This window comes from Solanum verrucosum, unplaced genomic scaffold (genome assembly GCF_900185275.1).
Source record: "Solanum verrucosum unplaced genomic scaffold, falcon-dt-bn FXZP01000049.1, whole genome shotgun sequence".
NCBI classification, from domain to species: Eukaryota; Viridiplantae; Streptophyta; class Magnoliopsida; order Solanales; family Solanaceae; genus Solanum; species Solanum verrucosum.
In genome coordinates this window covers 3,602,478-3,625,122 of record NW_026020221.1, presented here as the reverse complement: position 1 = coordinate 3,625,122, position 22,645 = coordinate 3,602,478, and the positions used below count along the sequence as shown (strand labels likewise).

Genomic DNA, 22,645 nt, shown 5'->3' with positions numbered 1-22,645 from the left:
TCCTTTCTTGTCGAATCCAAATAATTTCTACAAACGGTCAAACTCTTTGCTAAATAGTGTAATTTTTTGTCCTGATTCTTTTTTATACCTTTTTTAAAAATATTAATTAGGAAGAAGTTTTAATTATTCTCTCTGTCACATATTAGTTAGTTGTTTACATTCTATAATTAAGGGGTAAATTATTACTCCTTCTATTCCAATTTTCATATGAAGTGAAGTTGTGAGGCCGTGCACACTAAATAAGAAAAATATTTTAAAAGATATAATTTAAAGCATATTTTTCATTATTATCTTTTGTGAAATCATAAACATAATTTTGTAAGTAGTATAATTTATTTTCTATAAAATATAAACTTCATTAAAGGAAATGATAAATATGGAAAAAAAAAATTCAAACATTTATTTAGAACTTTGAATAATTCAATTATTTTGAACAATGAAAAAATACCTAAAAATTCACTTAATATGGAATAGAGGGAGTATCTATTTTATTTATGATTTCTTAAAGAGTGTGGAGAGAATGGACAACTAATATGGAACAAAACATGTTAAACATTGCTCCACAATAAAGGTATACGAGTTTTTAAGAACAATTATTAATAATGATATAATAAAAAATATAATAATAAATTTTATTTTGAAGTTTTAAAATAATAAATAATAAAATATAATTATTTTTAAAAATCACGAACAAATGATTTGAGAGGATGGATTAGTTGGGGCTCGCCTAAATGGAAGGTGTTATGACTATTATGTCTCACCAACAAGGGTTGTGGTGGAGTGGTAAATATTCATTCATCCTTAATCAAGAGGTCTTGAATTCGAGCCTCCTTTGTTAGGGAGCGCTTTACCCCCAATGGGACTTCCCAGCGCAAGTCCAAATTTAATCAAACCCTAATGTGGATACCGAACAATGAATGGTAAACCAAAAAAGACTATTATGTCTCCATGGATAGAAAATGTTCATGCGATTAGATCTCTAGTTATTCGTTTCGTGCACTTCTTTTTAGTTATATTTGTCTTGTGTATTTTAAAAATGTAATTGTCTCATTAACTACTTAGAGACTAGAAATAGAATAAACTTATAATTTAATTAACTATTAAAGTGCAATAATATATTCAATATAGTCCCATAAGAATTGTGAAGTTCAGACATACAATGTACTCGATCTTATCCTATCTTTGTGAGTTAGATATAATAAATACTTAGAATTTTCAAAACACGATTAATGTAAAAGATATGCCTTTATCGATTTAACATAAACAAAACAAAAACTAAATTAATTCAGACACATACTTAAGCCACGTAAAAACGTCCAACTTAAGTAATATGTCAAGCTATAGTGCACTGTGCTCCTTTTTCTATTAAAGCCAACTCACATTCTTTTAAGGGAAAAGGGTCAAAAATGCCCTTCGTTTATAGTTTGGCTCAAAAATGCCCTTAGTGTTAATACTTTGGTTCAAAAATGCCCTTAAATTATGTGAAAGGAACAAAAATGCCATCCCTTTATAGTTTGGCTCAAAAATGCCCTTACCGTCAATACTTTGGTCCAGAAATGCCCCTATAGTTACAAAATGGGTCAAAAATGCCCTTTTCCGAATAAATATATATTTTTTCTTTTTAAACACATCTTCGTCTTAATTAAAATATTATTGAAGAACACTATTCTTGTTTTCTTTCTTCTAAAATCACTTTAACAAATAAAAAGGTAGGAAATATTTTTTTTCTTCTTAATCTCATTTTATCAATTAAAATAGAATAACGTCATGTACCATTTGGACATATAATATATGTCATATATAAGATTATAGTATATCCATCATTAATTTATATTTATATAACGATAAAAAATAAACATTTGCTAATTTAAAAAAAAAACATTATTAGAAAAGAATTTGTTAAAAAAAATATTTATTTGAAAAATGAGCATTTTTTACCCATTAAATAACAATAAGGGCAATTTTGGACCAAAATACTAACGGTAAGGGCATTTTTGGACCAAACTACAAACGGATGACATTTTTGTTCCTTTCATATAGTTTAAGGGCATTTTTGAACCAAAGTATTAACGCTAAGGGCATTTTTGAGCCAAACTATAAACGGAGGGCATTTTTGTTCCTTTCACATAGTTTAAGGGCATTTTTGACCCTTTTCCCTTCTTTTAATAATATTTTTTCTAAAAAAAAAGACGAAAGGAAAGCTCGATAGTTGTAAGATATTATGAGCATAGATTAATTTATTTTAAGTACTTTTAAGCCAACATAACGTTTAAACTTTAAGTTCATCCAAATAGACTCTATATCTGAAAATTTTCTGGAACTTTAACTTTGAAGGTGTGGTCTGAATCGTGAGCGTGTTTGGATTGATGTGTTTTTAGCCAAAAACAAGTACTTAAAAGCACTTTTGCAATGCTTGAATAATAAAAAGTGCTTCTAAGAACTTGTTTTAAGCCAAAATAACAAAAATACGCCACAAGTTAGAAATCCTAATTTATGACTTGACTTCCAAACATGCTCGAAATCTAATTAAGAACATATTAGATCCAAAACTGGAGATATTCAAATAGGCAGTATTAATTGAAATAGCTGATATATCCTTGCCTGATAAGTGAAATAAATAACTCAACTCGTTTACAGGGATACTAGCACCTATGTTTAGATGACACAAATTTTCCAGCAAAAGTACTTAACGCTCATGACAACAGGTCTCTCCCTCTAGACTCACCACCCTGCACCGAGGTAGAACAGTTATTCTGCAATTGTAGTTCACCTTGGGGATGAACATCAACAGCAACATATAGGGGATGAGTGCCGTTCTGATAGTGATATACGGAGCTGAAATTGATGATTGAACGTCCAGAAACAAAGAGGTTTTGATGACTTAGAGAATAGTAAGGGTATATAACTCCAGTGTTTCTGATTAAAGAATAAAGATGGAGCATGGAGCTAGCTCTTTTTGCTTCAAGATCCATTCTTTTCTTCTTCAGCCTCTCTTTTCGATGGGCATTCTGGTGACCTCCCAGTGCCCGTGAGTTAGTAAACTTCTTTAAACAGAAGTGGCACTCATATTTAAACTCACTGACAACTGAGGAGCTCAAGTTTCTGAGGTTTTCATTTGGGTTGGGAAGAACTATGCTAGAGGAATTCATGCAGATGGAAGTTTTTTCCAATAGTCTTTCATCTGCAAATGTTTCAGAGGAGCTAATACTCTCGTCACTTTCAGATTTTGAACAAGGATTTACCTCAAAGCCAAAAATTCTAAGCTTTTTATCTGAAGTAGTAGTTTTGCAACAGACATTATCTGTTCCATTCCTTCCAGTTGAAAGGAGATTTAAGTTGGTAGATTTTTGGTACAGTGCCTCATCCATTGGAATGAAAAGTTCCTGGCATGCCAAATGGTTCGGAATGCTACATTTTATAGGAGATGCAAAATATAATATAGTAGAACCACCAAAAGAAAATGGCACAGTCATGCATAGCCAACATCATATCCAACTAAATCATTATATAATAAAAAGGTTCACATAAAGCCAGAATAGGGAGCCTAGTGCATTACTGAATTGGGACTTTTTTCACTTTATCTTTAATTTCGAGTACATCTCATTAGTTCATTCTTTCTGTTTTTTCCCTAAGACATTAGTTAAGCTTGCAAAGAAAATCTGTTCTTCTCTCAGAAATATCACCTATCAAGATAACTTAGCAGCTCAAAAACTTGCGCAAGAAGGTAGCTAACTTGATAAACATCATTTCTTTTAGGCTCATACAAATGTGTACCACATCCGCACCACAGCTGGTAAGCAGCTGTAACAGTTTTCATCTGAACTCCCATCCTAACTTAAGATCAGAATAAATTTAAATTTCTACTGTAAAATATGGTAATTAATCCTTGTCAAAAGCAAATGAAATTACTTGTTGATTACAAGAAAAATAAAATAAGATTAGAAGTGGATAATGAGACAAGCAACTCTTTTAATTAAAGGTCCATCAATTAGATCTGAGCATATCTAGTTTGTATCCAGCACCTAGGAAGATAAATTTATAGCTAAAGCAAATCATTGGCATGTACTAGCATTAGCCAGCTAAGGTTCTTTGTTTCCATCTACCCAAGTTGGCTCATTGGACCACATTTTTGAAGCTTTTTTGCCATTTCAGAAGCATAATGGAATGTGTTGTAATACCACATTGTTATTTGGTGCTTATCTCCAATCATCTCAAACCCCATTTCATTCTTCTAATTCAATTTACAAAAAGATTTATTCCTCAATAAGAGGGTGAAAAACACAACAAAAGCACAATGACCAAAGGAAATAATTATGCCTACACTATGCATAGATGCATTACAAATGACTAGTGAAAATAGATAAGACGTAGCCGGTTTTCTCTAAGAAGTGATCCAAAGACATGAAGTAATTAATTTTGTTTCTCAATCCACCACATTTTTGTTTCATCTTTGTGTACAAGACCCAAATGCAGCACCAAAAGTGAAGGGATCATGAAAGAGAACAAAAAAAATGCAAAAACTTCATGTACACAAATAGATGCGTAGAGTTCATGGATCATGAAAGAGAACAAAAAAGAAAGCAAAGACCTCATGTACATGAATATATACAGAGTTCATAATTTAGTTTCATATTGCATTAGAACTTTGGCCCAGTAATGGGCAAAGTTTGTCACATTGTTCCTTTTTGGGTTTGTTAGAACCTTTTCCAGAGCATTCTCTACAGACCTTACCATGGGTATATATGAGACAATTAAGGTCAAACTTTAGTTCATCTGGAATTCGCTGATTCAGATGAATATATGTCTTTTTCACATCAGCTGCAGCAGGTACCCAATGAAGAGTCTTTGCAATCTGAAAAATCTGTAATAAGTTTTAAATGTTATACTTCTTTTTGAGAAAGATGTTAGCCAGGAACTTTGAACAGGCAATATGCCCTTTAAAGTGAAACTCACGTGTGTATCCACTGGAAAATCATCTCGCTGAAGTTGGAACATCAAGACACATGCCACCTGCATCCATTGCATACTATTAGAATCATAAGAAGCCGGTAAAATGCCAATTATAAAGATTGTTGGTGAAAAGATCTTTCAATATGCAAGCACCACCATTAGCATAAGCCTTATTCCTTTTCATGTCATCTTTCAGAAAATCTCTTAATTTCTTCCCCATCACTGGTAAGCACAACCTACATTTTAAAATTCATGTATGGGAGTCTGGACTTTTTCAGGACATGGATCCTTTGGGTAAATCTTTGTCACGTGTCTGAAGCATTTTGTGATCTGCCTTTTACTATGTCATTCTGCACACGCATACCCTCTATTTTTTTTATAAAAGTAAGGCAACAGCACCAATGTCCTCTATTTAAGGAAAAAACATATATTCCATGAATCGAGCGCATGTGCACTAGAATTGGAAACTAAATCAATACTAAGTTTTGCTATTGCTCTCCGCTGCTTCAGGTTCTCTTCTTCTCTTCCCTCTCCCTCGTGCTCTTCTTCTTTACCCGTGTTATGCCTAGGCTCTCCTTCGATTTCTCAGTAGTTTGGTCAAATAAAAAAAATTCAGGCCAGTTTGTGCGCACCTTGATTATTCCATCAAACATTTGGTCAAATGTTTTATTTTTCATCACTTCTTTCCTCACTCTATCGTGCTTAATATGCTGCTCTTTGCAACAAAAGAAATGTTCAGTAATATATATATGCTACATTTTGGTATACTATTAGATCGAGTTGGATCTCTAGATCTACTACTAACATTTAGCAGTAAATAGATTCTTTCTTAAGATAAGCTAATTCTTACAGTGTGATTTTTATTTTAATAATTTCTTGCAACGTGACTGCGCAATTTTCATTACACAGAGAAGCATATCCCCTTTCTTATAATGTCTTATTTTCTTTCTTTATTTTATTTCTCTTTTCTGTTACCTTCCTCCAAAAAATGCTTTTATTTTTCCTTTTTCGTTTCTCATCTAAGCATAAAGAACGTTCAAATGAGATCCAAAACATAGCGCAATTCCTGTCAAGTCCCCCCAATTCAGAAATTTCAAGTCTTAGCTTCAGAACCAAAACTCAAGTCATATCTAGTCATACGCCTTCACTTCATACACAAAACTTAAGTCAGGTCTAGTTTGGTACAACTCATACTACCACTACGATTATTCCAAGCACTAGGAAGCTCTCTTTTTCCTTTCATAAGTGCTCCATCAGATCAGATATTACTAACAATAAAAAGATCTACTAAGGGGTTGTGACTTCAAATTCCAAGAGCAGATAGATTGTTTAGAGCCCATTTCTCATGTCAAACTCAAAGAAATCCTATAAAACTCACCATTTAATGCTTGATCTTGACTCGAATGGTGTAAGGGATGGAAGGAACGTATAAGGTTCAGCAAAGTCATGATGGTTTATAGGATTCCCACCCCAGTCTACCCATGTCCCTCCCGTCCCTCATGGTATGAGGGTGGGACTTGGATTGTAGGCAAACATACCAAGAAAAAGAAGTGAGATCGAGAATTCTCTACCACTTATTTACTCTGAGCAGAGACAAGGAAAAAGTTCTTTTTCCTTAAGGCACCAAAAAAACAGCTTAACATCCACCCCTTACCACGAGAAAAAAGTATATACTTTAAAGAGTGGTAATCACCCCAGACAAGCAGTGGAGGGTGGACAAAGCATTGACTTCAGATAAGTTTGGAAAGCAATTGCAGTGTTTGAGATACCATGAATAGAATAGAGCATAAATAGGGTATGTTAAATAGTGTACAAATAAACGTAAAGGCATTTTTATAGCTCAAAAATAAAAAGTTTCTCAACACATTAATATTTCCTTGTAATACAAGGAATGTCATAGTATTTTTTTTTATAGATGAGAGCTAATAACAAAGAGGCACGATATCCTCCTTTTCTGTTTACCGAGATGCTGCTGACTAGTTATCAATATGAAGAGAACAAATCTGAATATGGCATTTTAAATTTGAATCCAGACTTTGGTGTTCAATCGATATGCCAATAGAAACTCGCAACATCTCTAAGAGACAAGTATACCAAGAAAATTATAAACACTTATTGATATGTGACAAGCAGGCATATCAATTATCAATATCCAAATTCCAAACTCAACGCATATCTGACTTAAACACGGTCCATGATTCCCCAAGCAAAATTTGAAGAAAACTGAAAACAATTTACCGTTTTGGGACCAATTCCTCTGAAACAAGAGAGCTCCTTTTTGATTTCCTCTATAGATAGCTCTCTCAAGTACTCCAAGCACAGGTTTCCTTTTTTCTGTAACAATGAACTTAATATTCCCTTGATACAAGAAGTTTTGGTGGGTGCTAAACCTCCACATCTTATGGTATCTTCAACAAGTTTTGCGTCAGCAGCTAGAACCTAAGCATTTGAAGATAAAAACTGCATGAATAAGTTGGTCGGCAGTGCTAAGTCTATCCATTTCATCAGTCAATAACAAATCGATTACAGAGTAAATCGAGAAAATCCATAGACATTCTTGGTTTTAAACATGGTTTGCGACCAAAATCCTTCCCAAAAAAGCCATTGAACTTTGATCACAAGCAAATATCAATATCAGTCGTGTTCATCACTTGCAAGAAAACACCACATATAATGAATCAGTCACTATTTGAAAGGTGACACTTGACAGATAAGACGCCATGAGCCGAAATAACATACTCTATAATAAACGCTAAAACCCTAAAATAGACGAAAAGCAGTTACATAATACAATAAACTTAACAAAATAGCGTCTTGAGTTAATTTTAGCCATAACAAAGCAAGCACATATGAAGAAATATAATTAATTCACAAAAAAAACATACACATTCCCAGGTTGGGAAAGAAGATTTGAGGGAAGCAAAAGCCTTCTGAGAGTTAGCTTCGGTGGTGTTCTGGGACAAAATTGTGTTTATCAGACCGTCCAATACACTCTCTGTACTAGACTCAGCACCACTTGTATCATCTTCTTCATATTCAATGTGATCGAGTGATCTTTGTTTGCGGTACTTGATGAATTCTTTGGGGAAACCATGGAGAGCCAAGAGATCATCCCGTACGGCTCGGCATTCCTCCGGCGTGGGTTGAGAGTAATCGGGGAATGGCTCACTGTCATTGAAAGGACCAGTTGTGGCATTAGCCTTTTTCGACGATTTGGATGGCGGACATGGAGAAGGAGAACAATGGCCGTCGGGTTTTTTCCTCTTTGGGGTTTTTCGCGTCTCTGTCAGTTTGGTCATTTTCTTTGATAATGAAGCCGTGCGAAAGGCCCCAGCGCAATATTATTATGGTTTCAATAAAAAGGGTAGGGCAAGAGGTAAATAGATGTTGTGATTACCAGATGGAAAATCGAAAATATCACCAACAAGGTGAAAGTTTAGATTGAGTTAAGTCCGCATGTCATATTTTTATAAGATATCAGAGTCACGTTTATTCTGTTTGGGCATTCAGTTCTTGCTCCAATTGGGCCTGAACATGAAAAGGTTTTAGAGTGAGTTAAAGAACTACTCCCCCCATCCCTTTTTATATGGGGAAAAATTGTATATAATAGCAAATTATTAATTCAAATTAAATGTTATAATCATAATTTGATTTAAATGTACCTCATAGCAAACTATTGCTATTTCGCCTCTCTCCTGATAAATCTCGCTCGTCACTCTCGTTCTCGCTGGGCAGTCTCCTCCGCCTCTCTCGCTTTTATACAAACACAAATGTATAAAATGTATTTGTGTTTGTATAAAGCGAGAAAAAATTGTATATATACATATATTTTCGTTCCCCTCTCTGCCCTCTCCCAGATCTCGCTCGCACTCTCATTCACCTCTCTCACTTTATACAAACACAAATGTATACATTGCGCTTGTGTTTGTATAAAGCGAGAGAAAATTGTATATACAAATATAAATGCATATATTTTCTTCATATACACTTATGATTATGCAAATATGATCTTTCCCTACCCAGTTTTCTTTTGTCTTTCTCTTTTTCTCACTTTATACAAACACAAATTATGCAATTGGTCTTTTGTATATGTATACCGAAACAAATTATACAATTGATTTCTTTTGTATATGTATAGCGAAATGTACATATTTATGTTTGTTATGGAGCGCAATTATGCAAACTATAGTTATAGCATACAAATATAATTTTTATCTTTGCTACATGTGAAAGTTGCTCTTTTATATATCACATTTTTACTTTGCACTTGCATTAAGAAATGATGTAACTTTATCCTTCTACCCTTATTTAATTATTTTGGAACTCGAGTTTTCAATCAATGAATATGAATTAATTTATTTTGATTAATTAATTTAACCAATGAACATGAATCATTTACTTAGCTTTTCTAAGTTGGCAAAATGTATATTTTCAAGGTTAATAACTCACAAGGGTAAAAAGGGAACAATATGGTAATTTATACATTGATTTTATGAAATGACAAGTATTATGGACCAACTATTTATAGAAATGAATGACATATAAAAAGGAATGAAGGAAGTATATTGTTTCAGGAATAAATTTATGTGAACTTGGACAACCTTCCTCTCATGAGTAGTATAGAATTGAGTTAGGTCTAAATATTATATCTTTAATCTAGCAACTAAACTACTAGAACTCTCTAAAATGTTCAATAACAAGAAACTGTCAAAGAGGGAGGTCACAATTCCAATGTACATGGTTGAAGAAATTGAATTAGAACTATCCATTACTAGGACCTTCAATTCTAGGTACAATATGAAAAATAGGGAGTATTGAAGCTAAAATAATTCTGTAAAAAAGAGAAATAAAAATAATACTAATGACAAAACATAGTGGGGGTGGGGTACGTATATATTGTTATACACTTTTTCCACTTTTTAATTTCAGTTCATTGAGTTTGTGTTAAAATTTTCTTGCTTGACATCTTTTCGTGGATCTTCTTGAAACTTCCAAAGCTTCATTCACGCACCTTAGCTTGTACTGCATTGACAATTTGGGATCACAATTGTATTTTATTTTTTTATATCTATATTATCATACTACTCCTTTCCAATAATGTGGTTCGAAATTTTTTTTTATATTTCAAGTTAAAATTTTTTTACATTATTTCCGAAGTTTTCATAATTTTTTTTGGTGTGTTTAATTCATCTATCAAAATGAAACTTTTAAGTAAACCACAGTCTATATTCCATAAACTTATTCCCCTCACAACAAAAAGTAGCAACCACAAGCCAAACAAATATTTTTTAGAATATATCCATAATGCTTTTAGAAAGAAAAAGAGAGAGAGAGAGAGAAGTCCATCTTTCTAGTCATGTATTTGCTAGTACATAAACTAATAATTATATGGTATTTTTTTAATACTTATTTACATGACAGAATACAGTTCAATATGCATGATATCAAGGACATGAGTCTTAGCTTTAACTTACTAAATTCAATTATTAGCCGTTGAATATTGTGATATTAAATAAGAGGAAATAACGAATACAGCAAATAAGAGAGAGACTCATGTTAAGCTTTTGGCCTCGATAACATTATGAACATTGAGTCTTAGATCCAATAATGATTTTCAATAATAAAAGCTATAGGATAAAGACTTCAATGGAATTTTGGAGGTCAAGAATGTAAATATGGTATTCTTTTGATGTTTAAAATTAGAATGTCCTTACAAGGAAACATCAACCAATAAGAAAGCTCTATTCAAGATTTAAAGTGACAAAACTAATGAATGTTAGTCACGTGAGAAAGCTAATTTTCACCCGGTACAATACTGACTTGGTAAAATTCATTTAAAGGGTGGCCACTATCTTTTTCAGCTACAATGTAACAAATTGTTCATCAATTTAGCACAATCTTGCTTAAGCAAATAAAGAAACACTATGGCCTGTTTGAAAAGATACCCTGATAATTAGATTTGGTGTAATTGATGTAATTATATTGTCTTGTTCTGTTTGAAAGGACAAGTAATTACTTAGTCAGCAGATAATTGGTGTAATTGACATGAAGTAATTACACTCTACAATTCACAGGCAGAGGTTGTGAATTGTTGGTAATTACATAGTGTAATTACCACCTGATTACTTTTAATATTTTTTTTTCTATTTTTTTTACTTCTATTATTTTAAGTTTTTTTTTTATTTTTATTATTCTAAAAATTTGTAAAGTTTTTATTTTCTTTTATATTATTATCTTCTTATTCTCAATCTTACTTTACGTGATTCTATGTAATTTTCTCGTATTATCTATTTCTTTATGACATGCTTATTTTCTCATTAGCATAATTTTATTAGTATTCTAATTTTTAAATTAAAATAGAATTTATTGTTAAGTAAGTTATAGACTTACGTTTTCTTTATTAAGAAAAAATAAAAATAAATCACATTTATTGTCATGTTGAAATTTGCTATAAGAGTATTATGTTAAATTTTTTGTTTTGAATTTATAACTTATGTTATATTTTCAGTTTCATTTGTTTTAGTAATATTGAATTTACATTGCACGTCATTCTTTAATTAGACTTGATAGATTATATTTTTGTCAAACATTTAATAATTTATGACATTTTATTTATATATTATTTTTTATCAAACATGCATTTCACGATATTCGTAGAAACTCATACTTTTAGTTGTTACGATCAATTCAATTGAAATATATTAATTTGAAAAAATATAAATCAATTATTTTTTCATAATATTAGTTACAGAAAATAGTTTATTAATTAATATATTTTCAAAAAAGAATATATATCTTAAATATTTAATTTAATGTCATTTATAAAGTTTCTTATTTGTCTAGTATAAATTTTAAATAATTAATTTTTATTTTTAAAATTTATTATAATTTTATAATTGCAATTGTGCACCCAAACAGAACATGCATAGTTATACTATGACATCCAAACAGGTCAATATAATTACTAGGCAGATAATTACTACACTAGTAATTACACCTATTCCAATTAACAAGTGACTTTCCAAACAGACCCTACATCTTATGGCAATTTTCCAAACATAATCTTGATAGTTAAGTCCAAAGAAGCGACAAAGACGACAAATTTAATGGTCCTAGCAATTTAGCATATACTTTTAGGTGAGGACTCCGAAAACAGATCTATCATCCAAATCAAACACTTTTTTCTATTTGGATAATAATAGGGAGAATTACGTCCACGAAACACTAGATTATAAGTGGTAGGCAAACTTATGTCCCACTAAAAAAATAATCATAAAGAGTCCAACCTAGTTGAAGCTATAATTAAAAATCATAATAATTACATAGTACCAAAAAAGTTTCATTATAATCCACACAGCTTGGTTTGGCAGAAAAGTACAGTCAACTTGGTCATTCTTTATTTAGTTAGTAACTTGCTGACATTGTCAAACACAAACAATTCTTGATTCCTTCTAACATGGCAACTTGGTACCAAAGTCCTAATCAAGTCGTCTTTCATTGCTGCTGTTCAACTAAATACAAAACTTTAAACCAAAATTGCATTTTCACTCCTTAAATCCTAATTATATACACAATAATCACAATTGTAGTCCAAATTACATTCTTAAGTAACTAACAACCAAACCTAGAACAAAGAAAAGAAGGTTAGGACCCAATTCAGTAAATCAAACAAGTTAATTATAACCATGAACATGATAAACAGTCCCAAAACCCCAAATAATTGATAATTACACTTTTTACTACTCAATCCAAAATTCAGAACTCGGTTGAGTTGAACTCAGTACCAAGTTTGACTCACTCATGCTTCAAGTATTCCTTCCCAGTTTGCCTCCTCTTCTTCATCGTCATACTCCTCCTTTACCCTTCTTTGCATAGCGATCAACATCTTCTTTGCCTTCTCCCTCGCCCGTCCGCTTCCTCGCTCCACCACCACTTGCAATACTTCACCCGCCTTCGCCTCTTTCGCCATACTCTTGAACCTCAAACTCCCCTGACTCAGTGAGTATAGAGCTGCCACGGAATTCTCCCGAGTCGACTCATCCAATTTATTCCAATTTCTCAGTATCCCCAACAGTACATCCACTGCATTGGCGTCCAGCAATGCTGATTTCCCCTCTTGACACGCTGCCAAATTGCACACAACCAGCATTACTTTACCCGCTATATCGCTGGCTTTGAGCAATCCCAGGAGTGTATTTGCAGCTCCGAGTTTAATGAGCTTAACTCGGTTACTCTGCACTAAGGTCAAATGATAAAGGGCTAATGCGGAGTCGTGACGAGTCCGCTCTGTCCCGGACCTCAGAGCATGTAAAAGCGGCTGCAATGCGCCTAATACTCCAATTGCTGTCTTGTTGTCATCTTCCAGCGCTAAGCTGAATATGGCGCCCGCTGCGTGCTCTTTGGTCTCCTCCGAGCCGCCTTTGAGAAGATCAATTAGCAGAGAGGTAATTCCGGCTCGAACAATTTTCACTTTGTTGATTTCTGCCAACGAGAGGTTGACCAATGCGGCGACGGCGTTCGGCTGAACACCGGCGTACCTCGAGACCAGTAACGGCTTGAGAGCCGATAAAAGCCGCGGCGTGCACACTGAAACCCTAGCTTCCTCATCGGTTCTGGTACTTTTTCTAAGTGAAATTACAGCTTGTTCCTGTTCATAAACGTCCAATTTCTTAAATTGAACAACGTAATAATCATCTTCCGATGACGTGGAAGCAGACGACGGGACTTCACCGGAGATTATCTCCGACGAAGTCGATTGCGACGACGAAGAGGAGTAGCTGGAGAGACAAGTCTTAAAAGGGAGTAGCGGAGAGTTGTTAGCGATGACAGATTCTTCAGAGCTCGAAGAAGAGTAGAAATGATTATTCCTCGATTTCATTTCCGATGCGGCGTGAGAGAGAAGCATAGGTGGATTCTCCGTTACCCCCTTGAACAAATCCCTCTCTGACACCCGTATTCCAGTATCTTCTCTCCGTATTCTAGAATCCTCTCTAGAGATCGAAGAAGAAGAAGTCGAAGCCATCGAAGCACGAACAACAGACTCAACAGCGTAATAATCCGGCTGGTGCGGCTTCTCCGCCCCTGACTTTTCACACCAGGTGAGAATCGTCGTCCTCAAAGCTAAATTCGGTATCACGTTAGTGAAATCCGGGTTTAACCCGTTTGGAAGTTGGGGTTTAAACCCCAAATCCTTACAAACTTGAACAGAAGTCCGCTCAAAACTCTGGCCAGTAGACACCACAACTGGATCAAACATCAAACACCCATAAATGGGACAGATGAGTTCTTTTGGAGGATCCCTTTTATCAAATTTAGAAGATGATGACCTGTAAACAAAGATATTCCACACGGATTTGCTTCTGCCATGTCTACCTGTTTCCCCATTAGCTTTTCTGAAAGGGGAATACATGGTGGCGAAGCGAAACACAGATAAGTTTTGCTGTAAAATGGATTTTATTTAGGTAAGGATGATGATGATGAAAGAAAAGAGAAAAAGTCCGAGATTCATGTTTTTGAAAGAGATTCAGTGTGATGAGAGAGTCAGATTTCAGTAGGACAGATGATAAACAAACTGAGTCTCAAAGAATGGTTTGGTATTCTATGCTTTAGTTTTAAGGGCTTGCTTCTTTGGTTATTTACTTAAGTTACCACTTAAGATTTGGTCTACATTGACAGCTCACTTGTGCCATTTCATGTCCTTTTACCGCTCATCTTTTTATTTTGGTAGCTTTCCACCACTAGTACTCTTTGATTCATTCTTAATGCTTCTAGATCACAAGTTAAATTTTATATAATTATTAATGATAATATAAGAAACAAAAATATTTTACATGTCAATATATATAAATTAAAACATTTCTAATATTATTAAATTTTGAATTGGATATAAATATCTTCCCAAGTGTAAAGTTGAATTGATGAAAGAAATAAGAGATACCACATGTTGCATCCAACCATCTCCAACCCTACTCTATTTTACTCTTTATTCTCTATATTTGAAAAGTAAAATAGAAAATTGGATCTCCAACCACTCTCTAAAAAGCTCTCTATTCTCCATTTATAGAGAGGTGAATAGTAGTTTTCCAAATCTGGAGAACTACTATTCACCTCTCTATTTCACATTTTTATTATTTTAATATTATTTTTACTATTTGTAACTAACATATTATTTTTTATATAAGACTATTAATTAAATTTCTACTATTTGTAATTCTTTTTAAATATAATATAACATTTTAAAAAATGTATAATATTTAGTATATACTACTTTCATCCTGAATTAACAATATTTTAAATATATATTTTTCAATTTTCGTCACTTTATGAGATAATTTGATATTATTATTGATTTTCACTATGAAGAATGCACAAAATTTAAATGATAAAATGAAAATTTTAAGTTAAAAATATAATACATGACATAATAATTTAAATACAAGATAACAATACAATACATAGCATGATGATTTTTAAAATTATAACAATAATTTAGTAATCCGGTAGGTTGTTTTCAGATTTAACAATATTCGGAAAAAAGATAGTGTATGGTCTAGAGAATTGTTGTGTTTGTGATTGTAGTTGTGCTTGTTGATTTCTTTTTTTAATTTTTCATAGTTGTTCTTTAAAATTTAGAATAAAATATAATTTTATACTAAATAAAGATTTTTTAAAAAATAATAATTTTATATTACATGAAAATTATATAGGGTGATTATTTTGAAAAAAGAAAGAACGGATTTATATTATGAAATAAGAAAATGAAATAAAAATAGAAATATTGAGGAGAGAGAAGAGAAATCTTTTTAGAGAGTAAAATAAAAAATTGGATTGGAGTTAGTTATCTGAAAAAACAGAGAACTCTATATTTGAAGAGTAAAATAGAGTGTAGGGTTGAAGATGCCCTGAATATATTATTTAACGTAGTCTCAATTGATATTTTTATCCTTCAAATTTTGGTGAACACTAATAAAGGTTAAATTTGTATAAAGTTAAACAACTCGACATATGTGGTGTGATGTACTATATGTATTATACCATATAAAACATATGTGTCTATTTATTTAATTTTATATAAATTTAAATATCTATTTATCTACACTCAATTAAAGAACACATAAAAAACTTAAAAGAATACACAATGGTTTAAGATTGCATATTCAGAAAAGTTGAAGGGCTAAGTGGTAACTGGCAAGTTTTATCCAATTAGCATTGCCAATTCCTGTGATCCAATAATTGGTGTTCCGCAGCTGAAGGACGTATGCTTTTCCTTTTTCCCTCCAAATGGATCAACCATATCGCATATCCTTAAATAAATTTAAACTTTCTATGGTACTTATCCACTATAATAACTATATTTTATTATAATAAATAATTTTCAATGTTATATTATATTATATGCATTTTAGAATAATATTTTACTGTGATAATTAAGAAAATTCAAACAATGGATACAACACAAATAAATTCAAAGTAATTTCATAAATAAAATCTGAGGGGATAAAATGCATGCAGATTTGAGAAAAAATTCAGACAAGAGTTATTTTATAGAAAAGTTTAATGTTCCTTAAAGCAATTAAATTGATATGTTTAGAGTGCTAATGATTTCCAAGTATGGGTTAATACATTATTAAGGAGACGGTACATACTGTGTCAGCCATCAGATTGAATAATGCAATTTTTATGAAGTGTGTTAGCTCTTACTCTCCACGATTGAAGAGAGCTAAACTACTATTTTGAGATAATAACTATTCTTTGTTTGGATTATAATATACGTACTCTTGTTCTTATAACTTATTATTATAATTATATTATAATATACAATAGGACTAATTTCTTACATTTTCTTGTTTTTTAGTCGAACTTAGGAGTCTAGACTCACATGTCCTTGTAGTAAACTTATAAGAGATGTACAAACAATTTGGACCTTTTTTAACATGCTAACTTTCTGGAATAAAACATGGAAAACATTGGTGGGCTTTGTTGGTTAAAAGTTACTGGGCAAGTGCACATATAGCCCATCTTGAAGGGTGCTTAACGAAAATGTAGAAGAAAAAATTACCTAACTACACATCATTTATTATCATATATTTTTTTATTTTCCTTATTATTTTAAAAAATATCAAAAATTCCTTCTTTTGCTTCCATCATCCTCTTTTTCGGATATTTAATATGTATTCTTAGTATGTTATATATCCTCTCATCTCACTTATATGTTCTAGTATCTCATTTTAGTTACTCTCTTCTTATGATATTCTAAGATTTCTCCATTAGCATTATTTAATTATTTACGATTCAATTCTCAATTGTAATTTAGATTGAGCAAGTATAATATACATCAGTGCACTCAGTGCTATGTAAGAGACCAGTTTATTAGCCCATTTTCCATTCAACATCATTTTGACTTTAATTAGGAATATGCCATTCATATTAACCTTTGAGGACTCGTTGGTAGGCGGTATTATTTAGAATAGTCTATAGATTAAAATTTAGTCTATCTAATATATTGTTTGGTTACTTTACTTTATTTTATAAATGTTCTTTTTAATTCTCTAAATTTGTTTAGAGTATTTTAATGATTTCACTAATATATATATATATATATATCTATATATATAGTTTATTCAATGTAGCTCGTCGATTAACCACTTAAACTATTTTTTTAAATAAGCTTTAGCTATTGAACAATATAAGTAGTCGTAAATCTATGTTAAGTTTAAGATATATTTGACCAACAAAAAAATTAGAAATACACCATGTCATCAAGGATCTCCTTAGTGGTACATAATACCTCAAAATTATATATATATGTGTGTGTGTGTGTTTATATTTAACTTAACTAGTTAAATGAATTAGAAAATCCTACAAAAAAATAATATTGTCCGGTGGTTATCTACCTTGACTCAATTACATGAAATAAACAATCCCATAATAACACAAGGGTATAATAGGAAAGAGTTTTTTTTGTAGAGTTTTAAATCAAAACAAGATTAAGTGGGAAGCAATGACCAAACACTTGACAAAAAATAATCCCTACACTACTAATCCCTGCATTACTAATTATTGTGTTATCAATGTTTGTATCAAACGACCCCTAATTTTACCCTGTGTTATCGAATTCAAGTACAATAATGTAGTTACATATCGAACTACACTTGTCAATGGATCATCTATGAATTGATTTCATGGATGAAGTAATGTATAGGGTCTGAGAGAGAATGGTGAGGAAAGTGAGGCTAACAAAATTTTTTGGTAGTCTCTATAACGATACTTTTTACTTTTTCAGGTGATATGACTTAAAATGAAGTAAAAATAGTAAGAAATAGTCGAAGAGTTATAACATTAATATATATAATATAGAAATGTTAGGGGTATATATGATTATAATATATGATCATTTAACAGTTATAATATGTATAATATAGAAAGAACTTGTGTTGGCAGGGATAAGTATATTTGTATAAAAAACAAGATTGGAATCTGCAAAAGAAAAATATGCTTCATCTCCCGTGGTTCGAACATGTTTGCCACAAAAACAATTCACTGTAAAGGTACAAGAAAGTGGAATAAAAGATGGCTGGCTAAAGTAGAGCTAACTTTATCACGGTCAAAACACAAGTTTATTTTTTTTCACCAGCCACAAGTCTTATTCTATCGTCTTATCGAGAAGGGAAATTCGACAACGCAGAATTACCTACTAATCTTCTACCTTAATCCTTGACCTCTATATCATCTTATATATATGGTCATGTCTTGTGGGTGTGCCAAATTATGTCTAATCATTTCTTGATCTGCATTACTTCTTCGGCCTACCTCTACTTGTCCTAAAAATAATCACGATATCGAGCCTCTTGCACCTCTTTACTAGGACGACTTCTGTGCATTTGCTCTTTACAAGTCTAAATTATCTCAATCTCACCTCCGTCATCTTGTACATTACTAGAGCCACTCTCATTGTATTCACGCTCTTCCCTAGTCATTAATTATCGCTCATCCCCCGCTTTTTGTAGTGAATTTTTTGTCTTTTATCCTCTCATGTTATCTTTAATGAACTATTTCGTGCGCCCTGAGAAAAAAACCTTCACTTAGATTCATTTCAAATTCCGAAATCTTGTTTAGAATTTTCATATATGAAGATTGAGCGAACGCTTTGATACCATTAAATTGGCAAGTATAATAAGAGTGTGACTATTTTCCCTAGTACTCTTTGAATAATTTCTTGGGTAAAAATGAAAAAAGTGTACGTTCTACTTGTGGAAATGCTTAATCTGTCACAAGTCACAGGCAGATGCAATTAAATTGATAAATAAATCCATTGATTCTCTTATTTCTGTTATTACGAAGTTCAATGATTCCTTTCTTATTCTTTATTATTCGAAATGCTAAAATCTTTATCAAAACCCAATAAAGTTAGTATTAGAGCATATTCATATACAGTCCAGAAACAGCCTTTTTCTGTGTTGCCTATCATATATTATACATAAATAATAAAATAATTACTATTATCTTTTCAAAAATTGAAATAGCCTTTTGATATATATCCAGCTATATACATATCTACTCATATTCAACATCCAATTATGTTTTTTCTTTCTAAAAATAAAAATAAAATAAGACTATTAGTATTTAATTTACCTGGGAAAACACAAATTCAAAGGGTTGACAAAAAAAAAACTACCATAGTCCGTGTGTGTTGTACCTTGTGCTACCTGGCTTGTGCAACAGTCAAATAAGTAGAGTGTATTGGGCTAAATGTAGCTTGTGCACTTATGAATAGTTATGATCGTATAATATCCTACCCACAATAAAAAATATTAGTTTGCATTATTAACGACATTTCTACATGAACGACAATATTTTTTAAAGACTTAAGTGGAGTATTTTTATCGATTAATGTTTTACCTTCGTAACCTATAGGCTATAAATAGTTTTTACACAATTATGAGACATCTAATACAAACAATACATAAATAGCTATATACTTAAATTCTTTTGCTCCAAGTTATTCACATTTAAAAAATTTCTAAATCTTTACTTTATATAGCATTTGGTTATTATAATAATTCCGAGTCTGAAGCTAAGATCACTCGAACATAATAATATTCATCATTGAAGGCCAAAATACATATGATTCTCTTCACTTACTTAAATATTTTCGTCTCATTTTATTTTACATATATTCATAATCATATTTAACTGCTAATAAATGAATTTAACGACGTTAAATCAAAACACGTGTTTTTGATCTCATTACAAATTCAACTGTACCATTTACCCGGTATATATATATGAGCATTTGTTTGATTCCCCTGTGAATAAATGTGTCCTTGTGCTGCAACTTCTAAGGAATAATTACATAGAGATGTTACATCTGTTGATGGTATAGTGTCTGGCTAGGGTCAAAATACATAAAGAGTTGGCTAGTACCATGCATGTGCACTCTGATTATTTTCTATTTTTGAGAAAGAGGGGCCTCCACCACTTGGGTTTTGTTTTTATGTTTTTGCTAAAGTTGGATTAATTTGCATCAACTATAAATCTACTCACACCATATTTAATTTCTAAAATTTGAGTTTGAAATTTCTAATTAACAATGATCAATGCATGGTGAGAGTTTATATATGAAAAAGAATAATATTACTTTCTTGTTATAAATAAAAAAAAAAATATCTACTATGAAAATAATTTAATTTTTCATTTTATTCTTAATGAGTTTTTTTTAATGGCCACACAAATACTATGACTTATTTAAAACCACAACAACATCATACAAGAGAAATCCCATAAAATGGAGTTTAGGGGAGGATAAAGTATACACAGACCTCACCACTGCTAGGTATATATTTTCACTACCCCAAATATTAAAAACTAAGTTATATATGTCATATAAATTGAAGCGGAGGGAGGTAGTAGCTAGGTTTGAAAGAGAAGGGAGTATATATTATTAATAATACATTGGAATTCTCTTCATCATGCTTAGAAAGGCAGGCAACAACATAAAGAGCAATCATAATGTCTTATTATTCCAGCTTGCTCTCTCTTCTGACTCTTCCCCACCATCATTGCTACTCTTTCTTTATCATTCACCAACCTCATCACCATGATCATTTCATTTCATCAACAATATTACAAGACAAAGACGAAGACAAAGATGAAGATGAAGATGTAGTTGAAGTTGACAATGAACAAGAGTACTACTACTTTCCTAGTTGGAAAACCCTAATTAAGTACTCTAATTAAATCTTCTCCAAAAATAGCTCTTTGTATTTATGGGGAATCAAGCATCATGGTCCGATTGATAACATATGTGTGTTCCTTCAACTCTTTAATTTTAAGCAATTTATTAGTATTCCTTTTTATTTTCTTTCCAAAAATTTCTTTTGTTATTCTTATTTTTGGATTTGCTAGATTGAGAGCAAAAACATAATTCATGATGAGTATCTTGTTGTTTCATTAAACCTAGTAATTAATAAAAATCCTCTTTCTCTGACTTTGAAAAATTAGTTATGCTTACCATCTGAGCAACCCACGGATCTAGTTGCCATGCTACTAATTAGGGTTTCAGTGTAACTTTTAACATGTAAAAATTAAAGTCCCTTCTTTTATTCGTTTCGATCTGTTTGAGATTTGAGAAACTATGATACTAGTAATTAAAATTAAATATATTACCACATGCTTTCATATGGTAAAACATGAAAAGGTTTATGAATACATACTGTTTTGTACTTTATATGTGGCGCTAGCATGGCTTTATGTTAACTGTTAATTTCACTGTCTATATTCTCTCATCCCTTCAAAAAAAATGAGTTTTCCTTTTCATGGACAGAGATTGGTAGAGAATATTTGTTTCTTTTATCTGAATATTCAGTACTATACTACTATAACTTTCTATTCTTATTCTTATCTTTTCTCCTTTTCTTTCTTCCCACAAGAGGGTACTAAGGAGTTTTTTTAGACGAGTAACTTTAAAGATGTCATAGTTTTATTGAGACTATATATAAGTTAGCATTTGATCATAGATTTTGGATCAAATTTTAAAAATATATCTTCAAAACATCTGTTTGATCATAGATTTTGAGAACCTGTCTTCAAATTTTTTTTTCAAGTTCCAAAAATGTGTCTAGACCAATTTTTTAGAGAGATTTCACTTTCACTTAGTTTTTAAAAAAGAAAAAATTCAAATAAAATACATGTTCAAACAACTTTAAGTTTCAAAAATCACAACCTTAAAGACTCAAATTTCAAATTCCAACTTTAAAATCTATGATCAAACAGAAACTAAGACTTCTGAAATTATATTTGTAATTTTGGACATAAAAATGTGATATTTGAAATTAAATTGCAAAAAGTATATGGCTGAAAATTAGTTGAATTATGTTTGGACATCCATTTAACTTTTTTAAAAAATAAAAAATTGTGAATGGAAAAGATCTCTTGAAAAACTGATCTAATATTTTAAAAAAATTCAAAAACAAATCAATCTAATGTATATCAAACATTGCTTTGAACTTTTTTTTTTCTTTCAAAAACAACAAGGAATAAGCAGTTCCTAAATATGTTACTCGCACCGACCACCGTGTTTGAATTTTGAGAATCAAACAATTAATTTTTCTTTGATCACTAATCATGTTTTTCTTTCTCTTGTTTTGGCTTTGCAAGTTCCTGTTGTGCATTCCTGTCCGATCGTTTTCTTCAGATT

At 31.6% G+C, this 22,645-nt stretch overlaps 3 protein-coding genes across 3 annotated transcripts; all 3 read right to left on the bottom strand.

Annotated features, from left to right (window-relative positions):
- Positions 1-2,421: 2,421 nt before the first annotated feature.
- LOC125831670 (uncharacterized) lies at positions 2,422-3,621 on the bottom strand. Its single transcript, XM_049510848.1, has one exon. The coding sequence runs from the start codon at positions 3,471-3,473 to the stop codon at positions 2,694-2,696; it is 780 nt and encodes a 259-aa protein (XP_049366805.1). The 5' UTR covers positions 3,474-3,621; the 3' UTR covers positions 2,422-2,693.
- A 781-nt stretch (positions 3,622-4,402) lies between these two features.
- LOC125831669 (putative DNA glycosylase At3g47830) lies at positions 4,403-8,265 on the bottom strand. Its single transcript, XM_049510847.1, has 4 exons — positions 7,836-8,265; positions 7,189-7,389; positions 4,954-5,010; positions 4,403-4,861 (listed from the first exon to the last, which is right to left on the bottom strand). Exons 1-4 carry the CDS (start codon positions 8,247-8,249, stop codon positions 4,628-4,630), a joined length of 906 nt encoding a protein of 301 aa, XP_049366804.1. The 5' UTR covers positions 8,250-8,265; the 3' UTR covers positions 4,403-4,627.
- Positions 8,266-12,730: 4,465 nt separating this feature from the next.
- On the bottom strand, positions 12,731-14,470 carry LOC125831577 (U-box domain-containing protein 38-like). The gene has a single exon (XM_049510740.1). The coding sequence runs from the start codon at positions 14,357-14,359 to the stop codon at positions 12,749-12,751; it is 1,611 nt and encodes a 536-aa protein (XP_049366697.1). The 5' UTR covers positions 14,360-14,470; the 3' UTR covers positions 12,731-12,748.
- Between the last annotated feature and the right edge of the window lie 8,175 nt (positions 14,471-22,645).

What these genes read in the sequence shown, in the direction of transcription:
- LOC125831670 (XM_049510848.1), bottom strand. Translation starts at nt 3,473, where the DNA reads ATGACTGTGCCATTTTCTTTTGGTGGTTCTACTATATTATATTTTGCA.
- LOC125831669 (XM_049510847.1), bottom strand. Translation starts at nt 8,249, where the DNA reads ATGACCAAACTGACAGAGACGCGAAAAACCCCAAAGAGGAAAAAACCC. An exon ending in CTTTCCCAACCTGGGAATGT is followed by an intron (nt 7,390 to 7,835) that starts GTATGTTTTTTT and finishes TCAAATGCTTAG; the next exon opens with GTTCTAGCTGCTGACGCAAA. An exon ending in ATTTTCCAGTGGATACACAC is followed by an intron (nt 4,862 to 4,953) that starts GTGAGTTTCACT and finishes AACTTATTACAG; the next exon opens with ATTTTTCAGATTGCAAAGAC.
- LOC125831577 (XM_049510740.1), bottom strand. Translation starts at nt 14,359, where the DNA reads ATGTATTCCCCTTTCAGAAAAGCTAATGGGGAAACAGGTAGACATGGC.